General features: G+C 51.4%; 1 protein-coding gene across 4 annotated transcripts; it reads left to right on the top strand.

Annotated features, from left to right (window-relative positions):
* Positions 1-652: 652 nt before the first annotated feature.
* Positions 653-14673, top strand: NSDHL (NAD(P) dependent steroid dehydrogenase-like). 4 transcript variants are annotated; one of them, XM_027747930.2, is made up of 8 exons: positions 653-779; positions 1598-1647; positions 4666-4827; positions 6512-6658; positions 7923-8051; positions 9551-9693; positions 12615-12717; positions 13457-14673. In XM_027747930.2, the coding sequence occupies exons 2-8, from the start codon at positions 1627-1629 to the stop codon at positions 13790-13792; spliced, it is 1041 nt and encodes a 346-aa protein (XP_027603731.2). In that variant the 5' UTR covers positions 653-779; positions 1598-1626; the 3' UTR covers positions 13793-14673. The 4 variants fall into 4 exon arrangements, with proteins under 4 accessions (XP_027603731.2, XP_039245029.1, XP_027603735.2 ...); XM_039389095.1 differs by having other exon boundaries at positions 1516-1647; XM_027747934.2 differs by lacking the exon at positions 653-779 and adding an exon at positions 950-964.
* The last annotated feature ends 10054 nt before the right edge of the window (positions 14674-24727 follow it).

Here is a 24727-nt window from a genome sequence, read left to right as displayed (position 1 = left end):
GGACGGGGAGGGGCTGCGGGAAGGGGATGGGGGCAGTGGGGAGCGTCCTGGGGGCCGTGGGAAAGCACGTGGGGAGGCTGCTGGGGGTTGTGAGGAAGGTCCGGGGGGATGTGGGAAAGATCCTGGGGGCACCAGGGAAGGTCCTGGGAGCAGGGCGAAAGGTCCTGGGGGCCGTGGGAGGGTGATGGGAGCAGTGGAAAGGTCCTGAGGGCCGTGGGAAAGGACATGGGGGCCGTGGGGAGGGTCGTGGGGGCCATGGGGAAGGTCCTGGGGGATGCGAGGAAAGTCTTGGGGGACGCGGGGAAGGTCCTGGAGGACATGGGGAGAGTCCTGGGCGATGTGGGAAGGTCTTGGGGGCTTTGGGGAAGGTCCTGGAATTAGTCTGAAGGTCCTGGGGGCCATGGGGAAGGTCCTGGGGGGCATGGGGAGGGTCCTGGGCGATGTGGGGAAGGTCCTGGCGGCTGCACGGAAGGTCTTGGGGGCTGTAGGACGGTGATGGGAGTAGTGGAAAGGTCCTCAGGGCCATGGGGAAGGTTGGAGGAGGAGTGAGGGCGATCCTGGGGGATGTGAGGAAGGTCTGGGGGGCTGTGGGGAGGACATGGGGGCCGTAGGGAGGGTCGTGGGGGCTGTGGGGAGGTCCTGGAGGACACAGGGAGGGTCCTGGAGGCTGTGGGAAGGTCCTGGGAGCGCTGGGAACAGTTCTGGGGACTGTGGAGAGGGGATGGGAGCCGTGGACAGGACAAGGGCCTTGGGAAAGGAGCTGGAGACCCCTGGGAAAGGTCCTGAAGGACAATGGGGAGGGTCCTGGGAGCTGTAGAAGGGCACGGGGTTGTGGGAAGGACCTGGGGGCTGTGGGGAATGTCCTGGGGGTCATGGGCAGGGTCAGGGAGGGACTGGGAGACATCCTGGGGGATGTGTGGAGGGTTCTGCAGGCCATGGGCAAGGTCCTGGTGTTCTTGGAAAGGTCCTGGGGCAGTGGAAGGGTTGTGGGGATGGTCCTGGGGGACGTGAGGAAGGTCCTGGTGTTTTTGGAAAGATCCTGGGGGATGTTGGGAGGGCCCTGGGGGTTGTGGGGAGGTCTTGGGGGGCTTTGGGGAAGGTCTTGGGGGTGATGAGAAGGTTCTGCAGGCCATGGGGAGGATCCTGGGGATGTTGGGAGGGCCCTGGGGGTTGTGGGGAGGTCTTGGGGGGCTTTGGGGAAGGTCTTGGGGGTGATGAGAAGGTTCTGCAGGCCATGGGGAGGATCCTGGAGGATGTGGGGAAGGTCCTAGGGATTGTGGAAAGGGCACTGGGGAAGGTCCTGCTGTTTTTGGAAAGGTCCTGGGGGCACTGGGAGGCTCCTGGAGGCCATGGGGAAGGGTCCTGGGAATGTGGGAAAGGTCCTGGAGGCACTTGGGAAGGTCCAGGGGGATGTGGGGAAAGTCTCTCTCTGTCTCCAGCACATCCATTGGCTTATTTTTATTTTTTTTTTAGCAAAACAAAGAGAATGAATTCCCTTTTTTCATCTTTCTTCAGCATAACAGGTTCAAACCTGGATTTCTGGATCCAGAAACGTGGGATTTTATTGTGAAGAAGAAAATATCCTCCTTTTTTGCAGGAATCTGGTGGACAGGCCTCACCTGAGCCATGGCCACACGTCTCAGATCGGTGAGTTGAGCCCCCAGAAGGGGCTTTAAGAAGATTTGTCCTGCAAAAACCACCTTCTCATGGACACTCCTGAACATCCTGAGACTGATCCCGCATTAGGGATAATTCTGGGGGGGATAATGGGGTTTTCCAAAGAATAATTTGCTGCTGTTGGTGCCAAAAAGATCCAGAAATGCTCCAACCCCCCCAGTGGCTTTGTCAGTGCTGGAGACTGAGTTCTTCCAGGATCATTCCCAGATGTTTTATGGCCCAGTTGAGGTCCCTGAGCTCTCCTAGACTGTTGTTCCCTCATTTTGTGATCCCTACATTGAATACAAAAGGTTGGGAGATGGAAAAAGTACCATTTTGCTTAACACAGAGAAGATTTGGGACGTAACTCTCAGGAGTTATTTATTATTATTATTAATTATTATAGTTATAACTAATATAATTATATATTATATAATTTATATTGTATTCTATAATATAATAATTATAGCATTATAGTTATTATTATGAACAATTTGTTGGGCTGTTCTGTCTCTTTACCTGAGGTTCTTAGTTATGAATTTCTGCCTTGTGAGGCATTTTCTCACTAATTCATAGGAAGTTGATGCAAGACCAGCAAATCTGGGATATTTAGGAAGCAAACAACCAAAAAAGCCACTTGGAAAGACTGTGAGCAAACTGCTGTGTCTCCACAGCCTTGCTGGGGTAGAATTCATAGCCTAAAATCAATGTATTCGTGGGCAGCTTGGCTTGTTACACACTTTATACTGTGCAATATCAAATTAGAGAGAGTTTATATATAAAATTATATTTAATTTTGGCTGCCCCATCCCTGGAAGTGTCCAAGGCCAGGTTGGAGCAACCTGGGCTAGTGGAAGGTGTCCCTGCCCCTGGCAGGGGGTGGAACTGGATGGGCTTTAAGGTCCCTGCCACCCCAAACCCTTCTGGGGTTTTATGGTTCCTAAACGTGCTCTGGAGCTGCTTTGAACCCTGTGCAGTGGCTCTGAGGTGCAGAGGCAGAGGGCAGCATTGTGCTGCAGGAAAGCTTTGGGGCACACAGCTCGGGGCAGTTTTCGGGAAGAACACACTGGGATCGTGGAATCCTGGTTGTTTGTGGTGGGAGGGACCTTGATGAGAGAGGATACAGGGGAAAGCAAGGAAAACTAATGATGGGATGGAGCTGCTGCCTTTTGGGGAGGAGCTGAAACAGCTTCTGTCCCCTCTTTGACCAAATCCTGCCACGGTCACCACTAAAAATGTTCCATCTGAACATTTCCTGGGATGGGGACTCCACTCCTGCCCTGGGCACCTGGGCCAGGGCTGGACAAACCTTTCCATGAAGAAATTTTCCCCAAATCCAACCTGACCCTCCCCTGGCACAGCCGGAGGCCGTTCCCTCTCCTCCTGTCCCTTGTTCCCTGGGAGCAGAGCCTGACCCCCCCCTCCTGTCAGGGGGTTGCAGAGCCAGAAAGTTCCTCCTGAGCCTCCTTTTCTCCAGGCTGAGCCCCCCCAGCTCCTCCTCATAGGATTTATGCTCCAGACCCTAATCAGACCCTGCTTTGCATGTCCCATCCTAAATAACTGGTTCTGCTTTGGTGTAACTGGGGAAACTCCTGGAATTTCTCTGCAGCAAAACCTTTCTTTAAGGATGTGACACTTAGAAACTTCTGAACAATCCCTGTCTTTGTGTGGTTCCAGGGGGTTAAAATTCCCTCCAGCTCCATAGATAAACCCCCACCTCTGCAGTTGTGCAGCAACAACAAGGAGTAAATGTGTTTCCAACCAGGACAGAACATTCTTTGTCCAAAGGCTCCCTCAGACTCAGGGTTTGGATGTTCTGTGCTGGGGAGGTCCTTGGTCTCACTCCAGTTACAGAGTGAGCAGACAGGAATCTGTTAATTAGTGCCTGTGACCATTGATTTAAAAAGCTTAAAAAGATAAAGGAAGAACTAATGACTCCAAAGGGCAATCCTTGCCTGTACCTGGGTGCTTTCTTGGCTTGGAGGAGCCTGAGTGTCACAGGCTCTGATACAAAAATCTTCAGTTTGAATATTCTGAATCATCTGTGCCCTGGGGCTGAAGGAAATCACAGAATCATCAGAAAATCCTAGCCTGGTTTGGGTTGGGAGGGACCTTAAAGCCCATCAGTTCCACCCAGGGATACCCTCCACTATCCCTGTCCAACCTGGCCTTGGACACTTCCAGGGATGGGGCAGCCAAAATTAAATATAGTTTTATATATAATTTATATATAAACTCTCTCTAATTTGATATTGCACAGTATAAAGTGTGTAGCAAGCCAAGCTGCCCACGAATACATTGATTTTAGGCTATGAATTCTACCCCAGCAGGGCTGTGGAGACACAGCAGTTTGCTCACAGTCTTTCCAAGTGGCTTTTTTGGTTGTTTGCTTCCTAAATATCCCTGATTCCCTGGTCTTGCATCAACTTCCTATGAATTAGTGAGAAAATGCCTCACAAGGCAGAAATTCATAACTAAGAACCTCAGGTAAAGCGACAGAACAGCTCAGTCGATTGTGCTCCTGAGAGTTATGGCCCAAAAACCTCTCTGAGCTGGGGAAAATGGTACTTTTTCCATCTCCCAACCTTTTGTGTTTAATGCAGGGATCACAGAATGAGGGAACAACAGCCTAGGAGAGCTCAGGGACCTCAACTGGGCCACAGCACATCATAAAACATCTGGAAATGTCTCTGCACCTTTTTGTTGGCTCCCTTCGAACTCCGTTGGCTTTGCCATCCGGGCAGGGTTTGTGGGAGCAAATCCTCTTTTCCTTCTGGGCCTCTTGGGTTAGGGGGGTGAGGCAAAGCCCTTCCCAAACCCAGCCAGTGTGTCTGAGCTCCTGAGTCCCTGTGATGACCAGTGGAGGAGTCTCTGCGTGCCTGAATTTTGACTCCTCCGGTCGAGCTGCGGAATTCCAGCCCGTTAAGGATCCTGGGAAGTTCGGGTGGGTTTCCTTGGGGTGTGTGTGGTTGTTAAGGGGGTTTGCCTCCCCTGTCTGGCTCTCTGCAGGCTGGCAGGAGGTGCACTGTGATCGGGGGCTCGGGGTTCCTGGGGCGGCACATGGTGGAGCAGCTCCTGGACAGGGGTTACTCCGTCAACGTCTTCGACATCCAGCAGAGCTTCGAGAGCGACGGAGTGAAGTTCTTCCTGGGAGACCTCTGTGACAAGGAGGTACAGACCCACAGGGACAGCCTGGCACTGGGCATGGCCCCAGGGCTCAGTGCTGGCCCAAGGGTTGATTCACTTCATCAGTGGTTGGGGGAAGGGGTGGTGGCTCCCCAGCGGGGTCAGCGCAGGAGGGGCTGGTCCCTCAGAGGACTTGGAGAAGCTTGGGCAGATGGGCAGGGAAGAACTGTCTGGAACTCAGCAATGCCAAGTGCAGGGCCTGCAGCTGGGGAGGAACAGCCCCGGGCACCAGCACAGGCTGGGGGGGACCTGCTGGAGAGCAGCTCTGGGAGAGGGCCCTGAGGGTCCCTGAGCCAGCAGCGAGCCCGGGGGGGACAGGAGGCCAGTGGGATCCTGGGGGGCATTTGGAAGAGCACTGGTTGAGGAAGGTGATCCTGCCCCTCTGCCCAGCCCTGGGCAGGCACATCTGCAGGGCTGGGCCCAGCTCTGGCTCCTCAGCACAGCAGGGCCAGGGAGCTCCTGCAGCGGGGCCAGCGCAGGCTGAGGAGATGCCCAAGGGATGGAGCAGCTCTGGGAGCAGCAAAGGCTGAGGGAGCTGGGGCTGTTCAGCCTCCAGAGCAGAGCCTGGAGCCATGTCTGGAGGAGCTGCAGGGAGGGGGCAGAGGAGGGCCCAGACTCTGCTCAGGGGACCCGGCAATGGCACAAGAGGAACGGGCAGGAACTGATGCCCAGGAAGTTCCTCCTGGATCTGAGGAAGAACTTCTTTGCTGGGCAGTGACCCAGCACTGAAGAGAGACCAGAGAGGGTGTGGAGTCTCCCTCACTGAGGTTATTCCAGACCCATCTGGACACAAACCATGTGCTCTGGGATGGCCCTGCTGGAGCAGGGAGGTGGCACCAGCCTGACCCATTCTGGGAAAGGATGTCTGGTTAAACGGGTGTTGGTTCCACCACTGAGCCTTTCCCAAAGCTCTGACACACCTGGAGGCCCTGCACAGGTTGGAAAAGGGGTTGCAGATGTGCCCCCCAACCTTTCCCTGGGGTGAAGCCTCAGCACTTCTCCATGGAATCATCTCAAAGGAACAGCCCTGATATCTCTTGGAGCTGCAAAGAACAGACCTGATTTCTGTCTGAAGCTTTGCATCACTGTTGGTTTAGACACTCAGTGTAATTACAGCCCCTGTGCTAATTGCAGGGGGGCTCTCCCAGCTCTCCTCAGCTCCATGAGAACGACACAGCTCGTTATTCCCAACAGTCAGGGCAGGCTGAGGCCTCCTGAGGGTGAGCCAGGTGAGAGACACCTCCCCACCTGCCTGAACACCACAGCTCAGGGCTTTGGGACAGTCACCTCCAACAGGGCCCTGGGGAACTGGGAAACTGCTGCTTCCTGAGTGTCCCAACTCCTGGCTCCAGGGATTTCTGAGTCTCCTACCTACTGATGATATTCCAAGTAGTTCAGCCTAAAAAGCCTCCAGCTCTGGAGGAGTTCTCAGGTTCTTCTCTGGAAAGAAGGGTTGATGTAGAGTGTGTTTGCCCAGCAAGAGGAGAGGGCACTGTGAAAATCCTGGATGCAAATCCTATTCCAGCTGCCCACCTTTGTGGAGGGAACATGACTGAAATTTCACAGAGTGTTTCCATGAAAAAACTGTCTTTTATTTCCTTCTTATTAATTTTTTTCCCCTGCACTGTGGCTGTCGCTTCGTTCCCGTCTCCCGGGTTGGCTCTCCCAGGCTCTGCTCCCAGCTTTGCAAGGCGTGGCCGTGGCCTTTCACTGTGCATCCCCAGCACCTTCCAGTGACAACAGGGAGCTGTTTTACAAGGTGAATTTTATGGGAACCAAAGCAGTCATTGAGGCCTGCAAAGAAGCTGGAGTGCAGGTAAGGCTGGAAAAGCACGTGGACACTGGAGTGGACTTTATAACACTTGCACTATGGACCAATTTCTGTCCAGTTTAGGGCTCTGAGATAATCAATTCCTACTTGTTCCATGAAAACTAGTGGGAGACACACTCCTGCTTAGTGTTGGATGGAAACTCAATCCATGTTTGCCACAGACAACCTGCACGTTGCAGTCTTCCTGACTGCAGGAAAAGCATCCCTTCAAATCTGTCCTGCCACGCTCCTGGGAATCACCCAGGGGAGAACCACAGCTGGCAAGTGGCTTCTTTCATGGGACAGCTCCAAAGGTGGCTTTTCCAGCAGTGGAAATATCCATGGCATGTATTCCCTGTCTGAATTCTTTGCCGTGTAATGAGAGGGGACACACTCGTGCCACAGTCTCGGTGTAATTTGGTTTAGAAAATCAGTTGCCCTCAAAAGAAAGAGCCTGAGGAAAGCAGGAAACTGCTGTTGGGCAGCCTCAGATCACAAGCTGAATTTCCTCCTGGTGGTCTTTTGATACCACGGGAGTTTTCACTTCAGTTCTCAGCAAATCTGCCAGCCCAGCACATGGGAAGATCCCGTTATCCCAGGCAGTGATGCAGCTCCAGAGGGTTTTGTGCAGTGTCCACGGACAAATCCAGAAGGGATCACGTTCAGAATTTCTGCCTCTCACAGCTGGGGTTGGCTGGTGGGTTTTTCTTTCCCCCTGGTGTCATAAGGAGATGGGCCATGTGGTGTTTCCCTCCAGGCTGTGTCTGGATTCTGTGGGAGCAGAACCTGTTGGATCCAACCATCTCTTTCTGACAATGTCCATTTTCTCCAAGACCACATGTCTCTGATTGCTCAGAGCTTTGAATCCACTTGGCTACGTTTTTATCCAGCAAAAACATCCAGGATTTCTCTTTTTTGGTTCAGTCTCCCGTGATCCTGTTATTGTGAAGATGAGCAAATCCATCCCAAACCCACTAATTTGTGTTAAGTTTTACAGTGTTCCTTTACACTCTGATTTCCCTGGGGATGTTTTCCCCTGCCTGGGGTGTTTGTTGGAGTGTTTTGATGTCCTTTAGGTGGCACAAAACCCTGTGACAGAGCCACACCTGCAGTTTGAGCTCATTTTCTCTTGGCCTTGTTCTTCTAGACTCAGTTCATTCTCTGTAGGATCAGTTGATTAAACATTATTATTGTCTTTACTCAGCCTTCATAAACGATAACCCTCCTCTCTTAGGCTTCAAACAACTGTTTTCTCTGCCATCCTTTGCAGAAACTGGTGTTAACCAGCAGTGCCAGTGTAGTTTTTGAGGGCACAGACATAAAAAACGGATCAGAAGACCTCCCTTATGCACAAAAACCTATTGACTACTACACAGAGACCAAGATCCTCCAGGAGAAGGTATTTGCCATTGTATCTTGTGGTTAAGTTGTTATTTTTCAATGTATTAACTTAATAATAAGAGACTAAAACTGTGTTGTGCCATAAATTACCCCTGAAGTTGAATGAAATAGTGTCTTACACCACCCAAGTTGGCTCAGAACTGGCAGAGGTGTCACTTCCATGGCATGAAAATGCCACTTCTTAGCTTTAAGCTTTGGTTTAAGAGCAGCTGAGGGGAGTTTTTTGTCTCCTCTGCTCTGGGAGGCTGTTTCAGAACCCCATTTTCCTGATTTGCAGCCTGAGTTTATAGTTGGGATTGTGAACAAGGCCCTGGGGAAGGAAAAGATGGGAATGTGGGCTGAGCTGAGGAGCACACCAGCCTAATAAAGTGTTGTCAGCCAGTTCTCTTGGCCATACACTGAAATATTATTGTTCAAAAACACCTAAAAACTGCCCCTACATCTGACAGTTCACTGCTCTGCATGTTTGCACATCCCCAGTATCTCTTGTGTTCCATGTTCTTTTTGCTGCAGCATTTGGGGTTTAAATATGGGGCAGCAATGTTTTAAATCAACCTGGTGTTGAGCCTTTTCCCATGGCTTGGCCTTTCAGTTGTGGAAGGAATCTGGGCTTGTTGTGCAAGAAGAATTCAGAGTTGCTTCCGTGCTGGTGCTGCCAGCGTGCCCCTGAGGCCTTCAAGGGTTTCTCTCCAAAAGAGCTGAATTAATTTTAATTGTAAAAGCATCTGTGCTTTCACGAGCACGAGCGCTCTGCGCCGAGGAAGGGAGAGCTGGGGAGCAGCAATCCAGTGCAGGGTAATTCTGGCTCCATTTGGGGTGAAATGCAAAGTATTCCCTGTGGTTTTGGCTGGGCCCCGATCCTGGGGTTTCCCAGAAATCCCAGCAGCTGTTGGGAATGAGGAGGACGTGTTGGTTGGAGGCTCCCAAGGGAATTCAGTCCCCTTCAGAGCTCCTCTGCTGGACGTGCTCAGCTCTTGGTGCTGCCAGAGAGGTGGGCTCAGCCCCTCCTGAAGGAGATCCAGGAGGTTTGGGGTAGGAATGGCTGATGGGAGGGACAGAGGTGGAATTGCTGAGTGGCCTCCTCTTCTCCAGCACAAGGAGTTCATGGAGTGAAGGAACTTGGAAAACCTCTGGGGTTTAGGGTGTTAAATGGGAGAAGCAAAGAGTTCCCTTCCTTTGCCTGGCAACTCCTGAAGTGTCCAACTGGTTCTTGTCTGGTTTTTCTCCTCAAAGAGAAGTGGGAGAAGAGCTGGGAACAAAGGAAGGATCAATTGTAGAGCTGGGAACAAAGGAAGGATCAATTGTAGAGCTGGGAACAAAGGAAGGATCATTTGTAGAGCTGGGAACAAAGGAAGGATCGTTTGTAGAGATGAGAAGGGGGAATAATTCATCCACTGGGGTCTTCCCAAGGGGATGGGAGCCCAGATCACTGAGTGAGGAGCTTGGAATTTCCCTTCCCAGCCTTTCTCCCGTTTGGATTCTCTTCTTTCCCTGCAGGAAGTGCTCAGTGCAAACGACCCAGACAACAATTTCTTCACCGTTGCCATTCGGCCCCACGGAATATTCGGTCCCAGAGACCCTCAGCTGGTTCCCATCCTCATCCAGGCAGCCAAGAGGGGCAAAATGAAGTTCATCATTGGGTGAGCAAAGCTCAGGCATTTTATTGCTGTGATGAAACCTACAAAAAGCCCTTTTGAGAGGGCATAATATTCATTTTTTCCACTTTTGATATTAATTTAAAACTATCATTTTATTATTTTCATTACTGTAATTAATAATACATATTATATCTTATGTTGTGTCTGATTATAAATAATATAAATCACATTAATACAATATTCTGATAATAAATAATTATTAAATATATTAACAAATATTTATTAAATATATTTAAATATATTTAATGAATATATTTAATATATATTTATTATTATTTATTTAATATTATAAATCATAAATTATAATTATTATAAATTATTATAAAGTCTAAATATAATATTATTATAATTGTAAATTACAAATCATTATAATAAATTATTATAAATTATTATTATATTATTATTTATTATATAAATATTTATTAAATAAATATATTTAATAAATTATTAGAATATATATTTAAGTATATTTATTATTAAATATAATTAAGTAGCAATTGTTTTAAACTATTAGTTATTAATAATTATTTTTAATATATTATTATGTTTAATAATATATACTATGTATTATTATAGAATATATACACTATTAATATAATATATAATTATGGTTATTGGTTATTATTAAATATTATTTAATATGAATTATTTTTATTAATGAAACGTTTTATATTATTTTTTTAAATATTGATTTTTTTTCACTTCTTTCTTTAAAAATCCTCCTTTGTTAGGGGTCCATCCCCTCAAGTGGTGAGTGTTCCCAATGCCAAAGGAACATCCCTGAGGGAAGCTGGCATGGCTTTAGCTCTCTCAGGAGCTGTGCCATCAGATGTGAGAGCTCAGATAACTCACAGGAGTTTAATTAATACACACTTTTGGTGTGGAAGGTTGTGGCAATTAAATAACCTGTTAAATACTCCAAGTATTTGAATATTCCTGATGGTAGGATCAAAGAGAGCTGCCTTGTCCTTGAGCCCCTTGCAGAGCTTCCAGTGGAGCACTGGAGGTTTAGAGCAAGAAGTAGTTGAGGTTGGTTTGCTCTGGAAAAGAAAAGTGCTTTTTAATTAAGAAGGCATTTCATTAAGAGTGGATTTTTATTCCGTGCGGGGGCCTGGTTTGTGTGGTTTTAGGCATTTTTTTAGGCATGTTTTTAGGTGTGGTTTTTGGCATGGTTTTAGGCGTGACTTGGTGTGTTTTTAGGCGTGGTTTAGGCGTGGTTTTAGATATGGTTTAGGTGTGGTTTTAGGTGTGGTTTTAGGCAGGTTTTAGGTGTGGTTTCAGGCGTGTTTTAGGAGTGGTTTTAGGTATGTTTTAGATGTGGATTTAGGTGTATTTTAGGTGTGCTTTAGGTTTGGTTTTAGGTATGGGTTTAGGTGTGTTTTAGGCATGGTTTTAGGCAGGTTTTAGGTGTGGTTTCAGGCATGTTTTAGGCAGGTTTCAGGTGTGGTTTCAGGCATGGTTTTAGGTGTGGTTTTAGGCGGGTTTTAGGAGTGGTTTAGGCTGGTTTTAGGCGTGGTTTAGGTATGTTTTTAGATGTGAATTTAGGTTTATTTTAGGTGTGATTTAGGTGTGCTTTAGGTTTGGTTTTAGGTATGGTTTTAGGTGTGTTTTAGGCAGGTTTCAGGCGTGGTTTTAGGCGGGTTTTAGGAGTGGTTTAGGTGTGGTTTTAGGTATGTTTTAGGTGTGGATTTAGGTGTGCTTTAGGTGTGGATTTACGTTTGGTTTTAGGTTGGTTTTAGGTGTGTTTTAGGCAGGTTTTAAGTGTGCTTTAGGTCTGGATTTAAGTGTGGGTTTAAGTGTGGGTTTAAGTGTGGGTTTAGGTGCAGTTTAGACAAGTTTTAGGCATGTTTTTAGGTGTGTTTTAAGTGTGCCTTTAGGTGCACTTTAGGCATGGTTTTAGGCGTGGTTTAGGTGTGTTTTTAGGTGTGGTTTAGGTGTGTATGTGCACATGGTCTTGGGGTAGAAGGAAGGAAGAGAATAGTTTGATGGGGTTTTGGCTGTTGGGTTTTTGATTTAGGGGTTTTTTTGGTTCTGATTCTCCCAGCTCACTCCTGAATTGATCTCTCACGTTGATCTGTGAGCAGCAAACCTTCCCAAACTCCAGGTTTGGGCTGCAGCAATCCTGGTTTTATGGCCAAGTGATTGTGGGGATGGGTTGATTTATTTTGGTTGGTTTGATTTCAAACTGAAACAGGAGGGTTAGAGGGGATACTGGGGAGAAATCCTTCCCTGGGAGGGTGGTGTGGCCTGGCACAGGTTGCCCAGAGAAGCTGTGGCTGTCCCATCCCTGGAAGTGTTTAAGGCCAGGTTGGACTGGGCTTGGAGCAACCTGGGCTAGTGGAAAGTGTCCCTGCCCATGGACTGGATGAGCTTTAAGGTCCCTTCCAACCCAAACCATTCCATGATTAATTGGACTCTGAGCAGATGCATTTTCTGTACCTGCCTCAAAATAAGATTCCACACAGTGGGTTGAATCTGTTCCAGCGGGGGCTGAATTGGCTTGTTGAGGGAGTGACTTAGAATTCCATGAGCCAAACATTCCTAATTGGAAGCTTGTCCTGGAGTGACATTCTCTGTGCTGGTTCCCCCTGTGCTTCTGTTTGTTCTGCTCCCCAGAGCTGGGGGATCTTGGCAACCTGGGAGGTTTCAAACTGGTGCTGTTACAGGAATGTAAACTTTGAGGGCAGTGACAACAACAAATTTCCTTGGTCTCCAAAATAATATGTAGTGATTCCACCCCCCTGGCAGGGCATGGCCTGAAATTGCAGCACAAAAGAGTGGGAAAAGATAAATAAAGAAACTTGGGATAAATCTTTCCTGGGTGAAAGTCCTTCCTTTTGCCACGAGCAGCTTTTCAGCCCGATGTGCCTTAGGGCTAAAATTCCTTCTGTTTGTGTTTCCAGGGATGGAAAGAACCTGGTGGACTTCACCTACGTGGAAAACGTGGTCCATGGGCACATCCTGGCTGCGGAAAAGCTGCAGAAAGGCTCTCCCCTGTGTGGGAAGGTGAGGAAGGACCTGGGGAGGGGAGGGGAGGGGGTGTCCCCAGCCAAACTTCCAGCTGGGATCCTGAGTTCTGTGTCCTGACCATCCCTCCTGGAGATGAGAGGAGCTCCACACCCAAGTGGGTCAGGTCTGGCCATGGGTACAATGAATGGTTGTCCATGTGGTGACCCTTGTGTGCCACCACATCACAGAATCCCAGAAAATTCCGAGTTGGAAGGGACCCACAAGGATCATCGAGTCCAGCTCTTAAGGGAAGAGCCCATCCAGGGGATGGCACCCGTGATGTTATCAGCACCAGGTTTTAACCAGCTAACATGGGCTAAGCTGGATGAACATACTTGGATTTCATGCTGTAAAACCCCTTGTGAAAGGAGATCCAGGCACAAGTGTGGGCACACATGGAAACACAGAGGCTTTTAGGCCAGAGGTCAGAACAGGAGAAACCTGGGCAGCTTTTCCTGGCCCCACTTGTGCTCTAATGTGTTTGCTCTGTGCTGTGTCAGTCAGTTTGTTTGACATTTATGAGGAATCTCAGCCTCTGGAGTGTCAGAAGGAGCTGTTTCTTGGCAAAGAAGAGGCTCATCCCTCTTCACCCAGAAGTGGTCAGTGCCAAGCAGCACGTCCTGAGATGTGCTCTTGCCCAGCTCAGGGGTGAACACGAGATGGGCCATCACTGAGCCAAATTAGTGAAGCCCAGGATGATTTTTCTCACCTGGCTTCTCGTCTCCTTCTCTTCCAGGCCTTTCACATCACCAACGATGAGCCAGTTCCCTTCTGGGCGTTCATGTCCCGCATCTTGACCGGCTTGGACTACGACCCTCCCAAGTACCACATCCCCTACTGGCTGGCCTATTACCTGGCCCTGCTGCTGGCCCTGCTGCTGGGGCTGCTCAGGCCCCTGGTGACCATCAAGGCCACCTTCACCCCCATGAGGGTGGCCCTGGCTGGGACATTCCACTACTACAGCTGCGAGAGGGCCAAGAGGGACATGGGGTACAGGCCTGTGGTGGGGCTGGAGGAGGCCATAGCCAGGACCCTGCAGAGCTACCCCCACCTGCGCCGGGCCAGGGCCTGAGCAGCCCTGCAGGGACTCCTTCCAGCTTGATTTTCCAGGATTGCTGTGATGTCTTGCCGTGGGCACTGAAGGAAATGTCACCAAGTCCCAGGAACGGGGAGTTTTCCCCCCGCCCCGAGTTCCTCCTCGCCGTTACCTGGGCTGAAAAACCCTCACACAGGAGCTGTTCTAACAGTTCTTTGAGGTGACTTCTTGTTTTGAGCCAGCTGCTGAGCTCTCTGGACTGCCAATAAACACCCTGCTGTGCCCTCTTCAGTCCCGAGGCAGCCCATCAGCATTCCTGCTCTCCTCTCCTCTCTCCACCCTTGTCCCCATGTTTTGTTGCTGTGGTGACATCAGCCACCTCCTCTCAGAGCTGAGGAACCAAACCCTTCTCGTGGCTGGTCCCCTCTGGGCTTTGGCTTTGCTCTAGACAGGAGAAGCTCATGGCAGAAAGCAGTTGTGCCACCAGCTCTAGAATCATTGCAGCTCATTTTGTTTTCTCTCCGTGATTAGTGGGTGATTTGGCTTCTTCCTGAAGGAAACCTGAGGAAAGGCCTCTCTTTGTTCCTTTGGCCCTGCAGGAGCCTGCTTCTGTTCCAAGAAGAACTCAAATAAATCACAAAGAGATGACTTCCTAGTTTTCTGTGCCATCCCTTTCTGACCATCTCAGCACAACTTGGATTTGAACGATTCCCTTCGTGAGGGGAGAGCTCTTTGCTGTGGACTCTTTTCCCATAACTCATTTCCCACAAGAACTACAGTAGTTGGATGATCCTGCAGCACACAAAGCTCATCTTCTCTGACCTCTTATTGCTGGTCATGGTGATTTCTGTTGCTTTGACCACTTAGTCCATGAAAAAACCTCTTCTCCACATGGAATATAATGCAATGATCCCCAAGCTATTTTGTTTGACATGTGTATTAAGAGCCCTCTACCCTATAATCTTCCTAAGTGCTCCAGTTCTGGTATGCTCTTAAATGAAGGGTTTAGGGTACAGTTGGAATTTCCCTCCGTGCTGATTCCTGACTCCTGGGAGTTTTGGTGTTTCAGAATTATGGGAAGTACCTCCCTCACTCACAGAATCATTGAATCCTAGAATTCTTGGGGTTAGAAGGGACCTTAAAGCCCCTCCAGTCCCACCACATGGGCAGGGACCCCTTCCACTGTCCCAGGTTGCTCCAATCTCCATCCAGCCTGGCCTTGGACACTTCCAGGGATGGAGCAGCAGCCACAACTTCCACCACAATGAGCCTTAACCTCCATCTGTGAGCTTGATCCTATAAAATTGGTTTTGTTTTACCTCCTGGCTGTTTTTTGGAGAGTTTTTATGTTGGGCTTTCCTTCCTGGGAATTTTTATGTGCTGCTTTAAGGGCTCATTTTACCAACCTTGGCCTTGATGTTGAAGTGACCTGGCCAGTTGCTTGGGCCAGTTCCTACTGTTCTGGTCTGCACTGGTCAGCCAGCTGGTCCTCCTGGAAGCAGGGATAACACTGCCCTCCCACAGGGAGGTGGGGAGGGAATGGGGATGTGCTGCAGTGGAAGGATCCGGCACCGGCATCACCTGCAGTCAAACCACAGCAAAAGCACCTTTGGCCTCTAGATGGCATTTCCCAGCCAGAACTGCCTGGCAGCTCCAATCTGTCCCCAAAATCTCTCTCAGTCCTTGGACACAGTTCCAGGACTGTGCCTTTGGAGGCCTGTCAAGGTAAGGAAGGTCCCAACCAGAAGGGGCTCCTGAAACAGTTGGAGTCAGCGGGATGGAAGCAGGAGGGGCACTGGGGTTTCCCTCACCCAGGGAGGGTAACCCAGAGGTTTTCTGGGATGGGGGGGAGCAGTTCCCCGGGCTGGGCAGGGAGGGAAGTGTTGTGTCACACCCGGGTTGGGTTGGTTGCTCTCCCTGTGTAATTAGGGCAGCTGCCAGAGCTGCTTCTGGCTGCTGAGGAGCTGCTGTTCCCCAAACACAAGTAAACAGGGATTGTTGCTTTGGTGGAACCTGACTCTAACCCTGGCCACAAAGCAGGAGAACCTTGCTTTATCCATAGCATCTCCCATCCCTGGTCCAGCCTCCTCCTCTCAACTCATTTTCTCACCCTAATGAGCATAAAGCTCATCTTATGTTTTCTTGGCCAAGCCGAGGAGATCCTTCTGTTCTTTCCTGCCTGGTATCCATTTGGTGGGACAGCTCTTCAGGACAGGAAGGGCATGGACCTGTTGGAGTGAGTCCAGAGGAGGCCACCAAGATGATCAGAGGGATGGAGCACCTCTCCTATAAGAAAAGACTGAGAAAATTGGGATTGTTCAGCCTGGAAAAGAGAAGCTTCAGGGTGACCAAATTGTGGCCTTCCAGGACCTGAAGGGGCTACAAGAAAGATGGAGAGAGACTTTGGACAAGGATCTGGAGTGACAGGACAAGGGGGAATGGCTTCACACTGCCAGAGGGCAGGATTAGATAGAATATTAGGGATAAATCCTTCCCTGTGAGGGTGGGGAGGCCCTGGCACAGGTTGCCCTTAGAAGCTGTGGCTGCCCCATCCCTGGAAGTGTCCAAGGCCAGGTTGGAGGGGGCTTGGAGCAGCCTGGGCTAGTGGGAGGTGTCCCTGCCAGTGGCAGGGGGTGGGACTGGATGAGCTTTAAGGTCCCTTTCACCCCAAACCATGCTGGGATTCCCACCCTGGATGGTGTGTGTGACAGGGAGCAGGAGGCTGTGAAGCAAAATTGCCATTATCAGATTTTCCATCCAAATATCCAAGGCCAAGGTCAGGTGCAATCTGTCCTTGGTGGTAACACCCAACAGGAGCTCCTCAAGTCTTCAGAGAGTTCCCTGGAGCACTCTCACCAAACTTCTTATCTCCCTCACTCAGCTTTCCTGGCTTTTTCTTGCTGCAGCTCCTATTTTTGCTGACCTGAGACTGGTTTTGGCAGCAGGAGAGATAAAGGAGGGGTCTGTTGCTTATCCCAGAGAAATGAGAGGGAGGGAAAGGGAAGGAGGAATAGAAGTGCTTTTCTGGTGGAGTTAAGGTAACCAAAAACCCCTCTCACAGAGACATTGCTCAGGAGGGTTGTACAGTCTCGGGAGTTCCTTGGGGTGTGGGGGAAGCTCTTGTCCACACACACCTTCCAGAAAGGAAAAGGGTGGCTTGGGCGTGATACCAGAAACAGGGAAGAGGAAAAATTGATGGAAAAGTAGATGTCCAGTGAGCAAAAAAGCCCAGAGGGGAGCTCCAGTCCAGCCAGAGCTGGGGATGCAGGAGGTGCCCAAGGCCGGGTTGGACGGGGCTTGGAGCAGCCTGGGCTGGTGGGAGGTGTCCCTGCCCATGGACTGGATGAGCTTTAAGGTCCCTTCCAACCCAAACCATTCCATTACTCCATGATTAACTGGGCTCCTGACAGTGATAAGCAGATGCATTTTCTGTGCCTGCACAGATTCCACACAGTGGGTTGAATCTGTTCCAGCGGGGGCTGAATTGGCTTGTTGAGGGAGTGACTTAGAATTCCATGAGCCAAGACATTCCTAATTGGAAGCTTGTCCTGAAGTGACATTCTCTGTGCTGGTTCCCCCTGTGCTTCTGTTTGTTCTGCTCCCCAGAGCTGGGGGATCTTGGCAACCTGGGAGGTTTCAAACTGGTGCTGTTACAGGAATGTAAATTTTGAGGGCAGTGACAACAACAAATTTCCTTGGTCTCCAAAACAACGTGCAGTGATTCCACTGGCAGGGCACGGAGGGGGGCACAGAGGTTTGGGGGGAGGATCTTTGCATCCCGTGGGAGCTCAGCACCTTCGGTGACTTAGAAACCCAGGGATCCACGGCACGTTCCAGCGCTCCGACAGCCTTTTGGGAAGCTGTGGAAGGGGATTTCTGTTGGCTCTGCAGATCCCTGTCTCTGTTACCCCAATGTGCAGGCAGCAGCAGGCACTGGGGTGTTCCCACAGCTCCCAGCACCGCGCAGTGGGCTGGACTCTGCTCCCGGAGAATTCCTTCCCGAGTTTCGCTGGTGCTTGTGCAAGCCCCGGGAAGGTGCCAGGCCCAGGGGTGTGAGGGTGGTACAACCTGGGCCTTATTAGGGAGAGGGAAGGCAGCTCGTTTGCCTGGGGGCCCTGAGGAAGCTGCTGAGCTGGTGATGGGAAAGAAATGAGCATCTCCCTGCTTGCAACAGGGCACAGTGGAGGTGCTGCTGCTGCTCCCTCATGGCACAGGTTTGTGTCCCTGGCTCAGCCCTGGCTCAGCTGGCACTTGCCATGGCCTGTGATGGCACAGGTTGTGTCCCTGGCTCAGCTGGCACTCGCCATGGCCTGTGATGGCACAGGTTGTGTCCCTGGCTCAGCTGGCACTCGCCATGGCCTCTCCTGTGCCCTGTGCTTGCTGAGCAGACCCTTTTGTCTCGGTGCTGGTTTGCTCCTGCCCTCCTGTGCAGCCCTGTCTGCGGGAGCAGGGGGCAGATCAGTATTCCAGCAGGGAATAATCTGGGAGAGAGGGTTCTGCTCTGCTCCCTGCTATTAGGAAGGTGAGGTCTGGCGTCCTGGCAGCGCTTTGGAATGACACCTCACGAAAAACCAGTTGGATTCCCTTGTAACAGATGGGTGTAGTGGTTTGACACCCTTCCACTCACCCGGTGATCCTCTGCTGAGGCTCGGCTTTGGTGTCACCTCTGCAAAGGCCACAGGACTGATGGGTTACTCACCTGCAAGGGGCAAGGCTGGGGAGTTCCAGGGCAGGAAAAAAAAAAAAGCAGAAAATGGTCCAGTGCAGCCCAGTGCTCTGGAGTGAGGCTGGGGAATTTGTCATACTAAAAAAGAAAAAAAAAAAATTAAACAATATATTTGAGCAACTCTTCAACTCCAGGCTGCACTGGGGAGGGAGGCTGGGGACAGGAGGCACTGCTGTCGTGGGGGTGACAAGCATTCCTTGGTAAAAACACCTTCCCATAGAGCTGCCTGTTGGATTCCCAGAGTTCCTCTTAGATGTCCCTGTTTCTGAAGGTGTTTGGGCTGCACCTCTGGAAAGGAACGAACTGGAGGGTTCAACACAGGCTGGTTTGAACTCCCTGTTTCTGGCAGTGGCAGCTCTGTGCTCCTCATGTCACTCCTGGTTCTTCCTTGACATTATTTTTCTGACCTAAATGCTCTGAGTCCTTTAAATCTTCTCCTCTCAGGCTTTCTCTCCAGCCCAGGAGTAGTTTCTGTGGCTGCAGCTTCCTCGTGTGATGCCATTCCCACATCTGGCTGATCCCAAGTGAGGACACAAGGGAGGCAGGTGAGCAGCAGGGAAACAAGGATCAACCAGTGCCAGCTGTGGGACACCTCTGGGAGAGAGGGGGGGAGTTCTGCTCTTCTTGTAGAGGAGATCCCAGGAGAATCCATTTCCTGTAAAATCAGATATTCCAGGCTGGAATTTACCTACAGCTCTTAAAGTGGTTTTAAGTGGAAATGGGGGGAAAGGCTCTTTTTTCCTGCTCCTCCCTCCTGCCCTGCTTCAGGGGTGTGTGTTTGTGTCCCTGGAGAAGGTGGTGGTGGTGGAACAGAGGGATGGGACATTCCTGCTGCTCTGGGCTGGGCTCTCTGGCACACCTGGATGGCAGCTTTACCTGCCCCTCTTGGGTTCTGCCCAGCACTGATTTTTAAAGGATTTTTTTGTGTGTTGCTGGCTTCAGGGTTTGCTCCAGAGCTGTGCAGGTCACCTGTGCTGTGTCCAGGTGAGGCTGGGGCTGCCAGTTGTTACCTAAAATCGGAGAAATAACTCTCTGGACAATTTTGAGACCGAGTTTGGTGCCTTTGCCCCAAAGCATCATGAACTTGTCAGTATTTAACTCACACTCTCTGCATATTGAGTGGCTCCCTAACATAAATCCGGAGTCTTTATCCCCAAGGCTCCTGGAGAAGCTGGAGAGATGATGCTCCTGCTCTGATTCTCTCAGTTAAGTGCCCAAAGTGAATTGCTTTTCCCTCCAGCCTTCCTGGACACCTTTTAGCCTCTGTTTTGAGGTAACCTGGCTGTGCTATTCCAGCAGCTCTTCCAGATGTCCCTGGTTGGCAGGAAACTCCTGCCTCTGGCCACTGCAGGGACTTTGAAATGCCATGTGATTAAAACCAGGATCTGCTCCCTTAATTATGAGGAGGAAAAACCCCCATCAGGGTTTCTGTGCCTGCCGGGGTGAGTGACATCCAACAGCTTAAATGGGATAAATCCACAAAAAAACCTCCTTTGGGATGGATTGTCCCTCCCTGTTGAAGCTGCTGAGCACCAGGGAGGTGCTTTCTGAGCTTTGTGTGCAGGCTGAGGGGTCTGGGAGGTCCCTGGAACCCCCCAGTTCAAGGTGAGCTGCCTGCAGGGGGTGGCCATGGCTCCTCTCAACTGGGCAAAGAGGATGAAAAGCCTTTTCCACAGGGGGACAAATGAAGAAGGAGAAAAAAAATTGCGTGTTCCTATCCCACTTGCCTCAGTGGGAAATAAAGGATAAAGCTGTGGTGTACCTGACTGTAATTGTACACTCACATATATCACATTTAGTGTATGTTCTGTGGGATCTGATCTCTCTGACCCTCTGCTGTTGCCCTAATCCATGTGAGAAAGATAGAAAGTCCCATTCCATGTTCCACCAGTCCTGGAAGACAAAGACAGAAGGTCCCATTCCATGTCCCACCAGTCCTGGAAGGCAACAGTTCTTGAGGCTTCCAGACTTTTTAAGGTGCTTTCTCTCTTTCCAGCTCTTCTTTGGGAAGCCCACATCCTGAGAGGTCCATGATTTTCGTGCTGGCCTTGGAGCATCCACTTCTCTGCTCCTGTTTAGCCACAGGCACAGCTGGAAGAGCTTCCCTGCTCCACCCTTCCCTCAGGAAGTGGTGTTTGGTGGCCATGTGATGAGGGTGCTGGGATGTAGGGACATGATGAAGAAGTGGTGAGGAAGTGCCCTGAAGTGAAGGTGGCACTGCTTCAGGGCAGGTGGGACGGAGAGCAGTGGAGCTGCTGGGTCAGTCCCAGCTTTAACTGCAGTGAGAAGCTGGTACCTTCCATTCCAGGTAGGTGTTGCCATGGCAGAGTGATGTCCTTGGAGAAGCCTCAGCTCCAGAGGGACCATGGACATGGTGTGGTGCTGCCCCTCCCCAGGCCTGCAGCTCACAACTCACAGAACCCCAGAGTGGGTTGGGTTGGAAGGACCTTAAAGCTCATCCAGTCCCACTCCTGCCAGGGGACACCTCCCACTAGCCCAGGTTGCTCCAAGGCCTGTCCAGCCTGGCCTTGGACACTTCCAGGGATCCAGGGGCAGCCACAGCTTCTCTGGGAAATCCATTCCAGCACCTCCCCACCCTCACAACCAACAATTCCTTCCCAATTTCCCATCTATCCCTGCCCTCTGCCAGTGGGAAGCCATTCCCTGTGTCCTGTCCCTCCATCCCTTGTCCCCAGTCCCTCTCCAGCTCTCCTGGAGCCCCTTTAGGCCCTGCAAGGGGCTCTCAGCTCTCCCTGGAGCCTTCTCTTCTCCAGGTGAGCCCCCCCAGCTCTCCCAGCCTGGCTCCAGAGCAGAGGGGCTCCAGCCCTGGGAGCATCTCCGTGGCCTCCTCTGGACCTGCTCTAAAAGCAGGTGATGAAGCCCCAACCAAACACCTTCCAGGACCCCTCTGCACCCACGAGGACACACTTTCCCTGCCCCATGACCCAAGCACAAGTAATGCTGAGGCAGGAACAGCTGGGAAGAACAGCTCCTGCCCTCTCCTCACAGCTCTGCTGTGGGATGATGGGCAAACATCCAATCCCAAACCGGGATGTGCCATAACAGGGCCCATAATCCACCCCTGGCTCCCAGCAGCACAACCACGATGACATCAGGGATTTTCAGGCTTTAAGGTGTTACTCCAGCCCCAGATCTCCCTCTCTGATCTCAGGCTGCAGCAGCAGCAGCAGCAGCCAAGCTCAGCTGAGCTTTGTTCCAGGTGATCCCAGCTGAGATAAGCAGGAGAGAAGCTGGAATATTCAGCGAGCCCCACCCTGAGCTCAGAGAGGGCTCAGGGGTGTCCAGCTCAGACAGTTAAAATGCAGCCCAGACCCTTCCTGGGTAAAGCATCCTCTGTTCCACGGCTCCAGCTGACAGTGCAGCTTTATTTTGAGCAACCCCTGAGTCATGCCATCGTTTGCTGAAGGTTTGTCCATGTTCTTTCCTGAAATAATGGTGACTCATCACCTGGCCTGGCCAGCCTTGCAGGTACAAAAGGTCCTCAAGCACGAGGAGGGACACCCCAGGGTCCAAGGAGTGGGAGAGCTGAGAGCCCCTTGCAGGGCCTAAAGGGGCTCCAGGAGAGCTGGAGAGGGACTGGGGACAAGGGATGGAGGGACAGGACAAGGGGGAATGGCTTCCCACTGCCAGAGGGCAGGGATAGATGGGATATTGGGGAGGAATTCTGGGCTGGGAGAGTGGTGAGGCCCTGGCACAGGTTGGGCAGAGAAGCTGGAAGTGTCCAAGGCCAGGTTGGAGCAACCTGGGCCAGTGGAAGATGTCCCTGCCCATGGCAGGGGGTTGGACTGGATGAGCTTTAAGGTCCTTCCAACCCAAACCATTCCATGATCCTGTGATTCTTACTCCCCTGTGGCAGTCTCAGGCTGAAGCCCTGACTTCTCAGGAGGGCTCTAAACTCAATCCCCAACTTCCAGTCCTTAGGAATTGGCAACAAGTGTGTCCACGGGTCCAGCTGTGCCCGGAGCCACCAAAGCTGGGCCTCGGGGACCTTGGTGACCAGAGCAATTAGAAAGGGAAAGAAAGGGAGGGAGAGCAGAACACCCGGCAATTTCCTCAGTGATAATCACCCCTGGGTGCCTCATTTAATGAGACAGAACTACACAATCACTGCTGAGGGCTAATTACAGCCCCCGGCCCTGATGCTCCCTGGGTACCACCGCTGGAAGCGGCTCCCGGACTCCGGGAACCTGAGTGGCAGGGGGGTCCCTCCTCCCCCTTCCTGGGCGACAAGCCTGGCTGGAAATGCTTATCCTGAATGGAAATTAGGTGGGATAAGAGCTGGGGGGCTCCCCTCTGCTGTCCCATCGGACCCCAGGGCTGGGGAACACGGCGTTTGCCGGAGAATGCCAGGAATGCAGAGGAGAGCTGGCAGGGAGGGGAGGCCGTGCCGACCGAACGGAGAAACCTGTTTGATTCCCCTGAAGGGCAAAACACACCCAGGTCTCCTCCTCAAAACAAGGCTTGGCTTCCCGGAGCCAGCCCTCGGCAGGGCTCAGGTGTGCCCACGGCCAGCCCTCGGCAGGTAAAGGGCTCAGGTGTGCCCACGGCCAGCCCTCGGCAGGTAAAGGGCTCAGGTGTGCCCACGGCCGCCCGCGCTGCCAGGGAGGATCCGACATTCCCGCTGCCAGCCGCGGGGAGCGAAACCGCCGGGAGAGAGCTCCGCATCCGCCTTTTGGGGGAAACCACACCTGAGGAGCCTCCGCAGGTAGAGCTGGGCAGGGGGACGGATGGCCCCGGAGCCTTGCAGGGGGAGCCGGGGGAGGAAGAGCAGCGCTGTGCCTTCCTCACCTGCTCGTACGGGCGCTGCAAATCCTCCTCTTCCACGGGGAAGTGAGGCTCTTTCAGCGGGGCCTCGGTCCGAGGTGTGGGGCTGGAATGGTGCCGGAGCTCCCCAGGGATGGGGTCTGTGCCACGGGTGAGGCTGAGGAGGGGAGGTTTGGCTGCACCCGTGTGATCCCGAATTCCCTCCCTGCCCGTCGCCCCCCCACAGCTTCCTAAAATCTGTTCCCCTCGGAATTTCCATGGGGCACAGTAGGGAGCTCTCTGGGTGTGGGCAGGAGTGAGCACAGTCCGGACAACACCGGGAAAACTGGAGCCTGTGACCCCTGACAACCTCCCGAGAGGCTTGTGGTGAGCTCAGCACCTTCTCCCTCTCCAGCCCTACTTTTCCAGGACTCCTGTGGGAGAGAGGGAAGGTTTTTTTGCTGTCTCCTGCTCTGCCTTGTTTTGTTTCCCTCTGAATGAGTGTGAAAGCAGCACCCTGGTGAGGAGTGGCAAAGCTGGGGCAGAGGAGACGAGCACCTCCCTTTGTCCTTGCTTCATCTGGGCTTGGGGAATGCCACCTTCATTTCCCTGTCCCCACCCCTCTGCCCGCTCCAGAAAAGAGCCAAAAATCTCCATCTGCACCCCCCTGTGTCCCACAGGAGTCCTGGAAAAGTCCAGGCTGCTCCCGGACAGACCCCTCACGTGAGAGGAGATGGATTCACCCGGGTAGGTTGGGAGGCAGGGATGTCCTCTCTCATCAGCTTGATCAGGACGTTGTGCTTAGGAGAGTTTATTTTATTCATCCAGCCAAAGGAAAAAGCGTGAAATTTCTTCCCAAAATTCATCAGGTTTTAAGTGGAAGTCCGGATTTCCACAAATGACAGCTTTCAGCTTTTTTTTTTTCCCCCCCCCAAAAAATGTCGTGTTTTCTTGGCAAAACTGTGGTGTCATGAAGGCTCAGTGAGTTTTCTGTCCTGCTCTGTTTGTGGGTCAGTGATGCAAACACAAAGCTCCACCTTTGACACCAAAACACACTTTTCCTTCCTTTTTTTCCTTTCATCCTTAGACATCAAGGCTTAAGGTCAACAGTGTGTGGGTGAGGTGAACGTCCTGCACATCCTTCCCTTTCCAAACACAGGAATTAGTTGAGCAATTAGGAATTAATGCCTTTAATTACAGCAATGAATCTGCAGACCCGGTATGGCGAAAAATAATTGAGCAATATTGGCAGGAAGAGGAGTGAGGTTTTGGGATGGGGGTGGTCCTGCTCGGAAAACCATAGAGCTCCCAGCACAGCAGAGCCTTGGGATGATCCCTCGGGATGGGCAGGATTGGGTGCTGCTCTCTTTAAGCTTCCTGCCTTTGGTAGCTCATGGCTTTGCCAACTTCACCTGGTTGACTAAATTTTAATTCTCTGTGGGATCTGTGGTTGTGAGTGAATTCAAGGAAATTAGTTGTGC

Source organism: Pipra filicauda, unplaced genomic scaffold, assembly GCF_003945595.2.
Source record: "Pipra filicauda isolate LSUMZ 115617 unplaced genomic scaffold, ASM394559v2 scaffold701_size143630_pilon, whole genome shotgun sequence".
Classification (NCBI taxonomy): Eukaryota; Metazoa; Chordata; class Aves; order Passeriformes; family Pipridae; genus Pipra; species Pipra filicauda.
The sequence above is the reverse complement of the archived record's forward strand: the minus strand, read 5'-3'. Positions and strand labels throughout refer to the sequence as shown.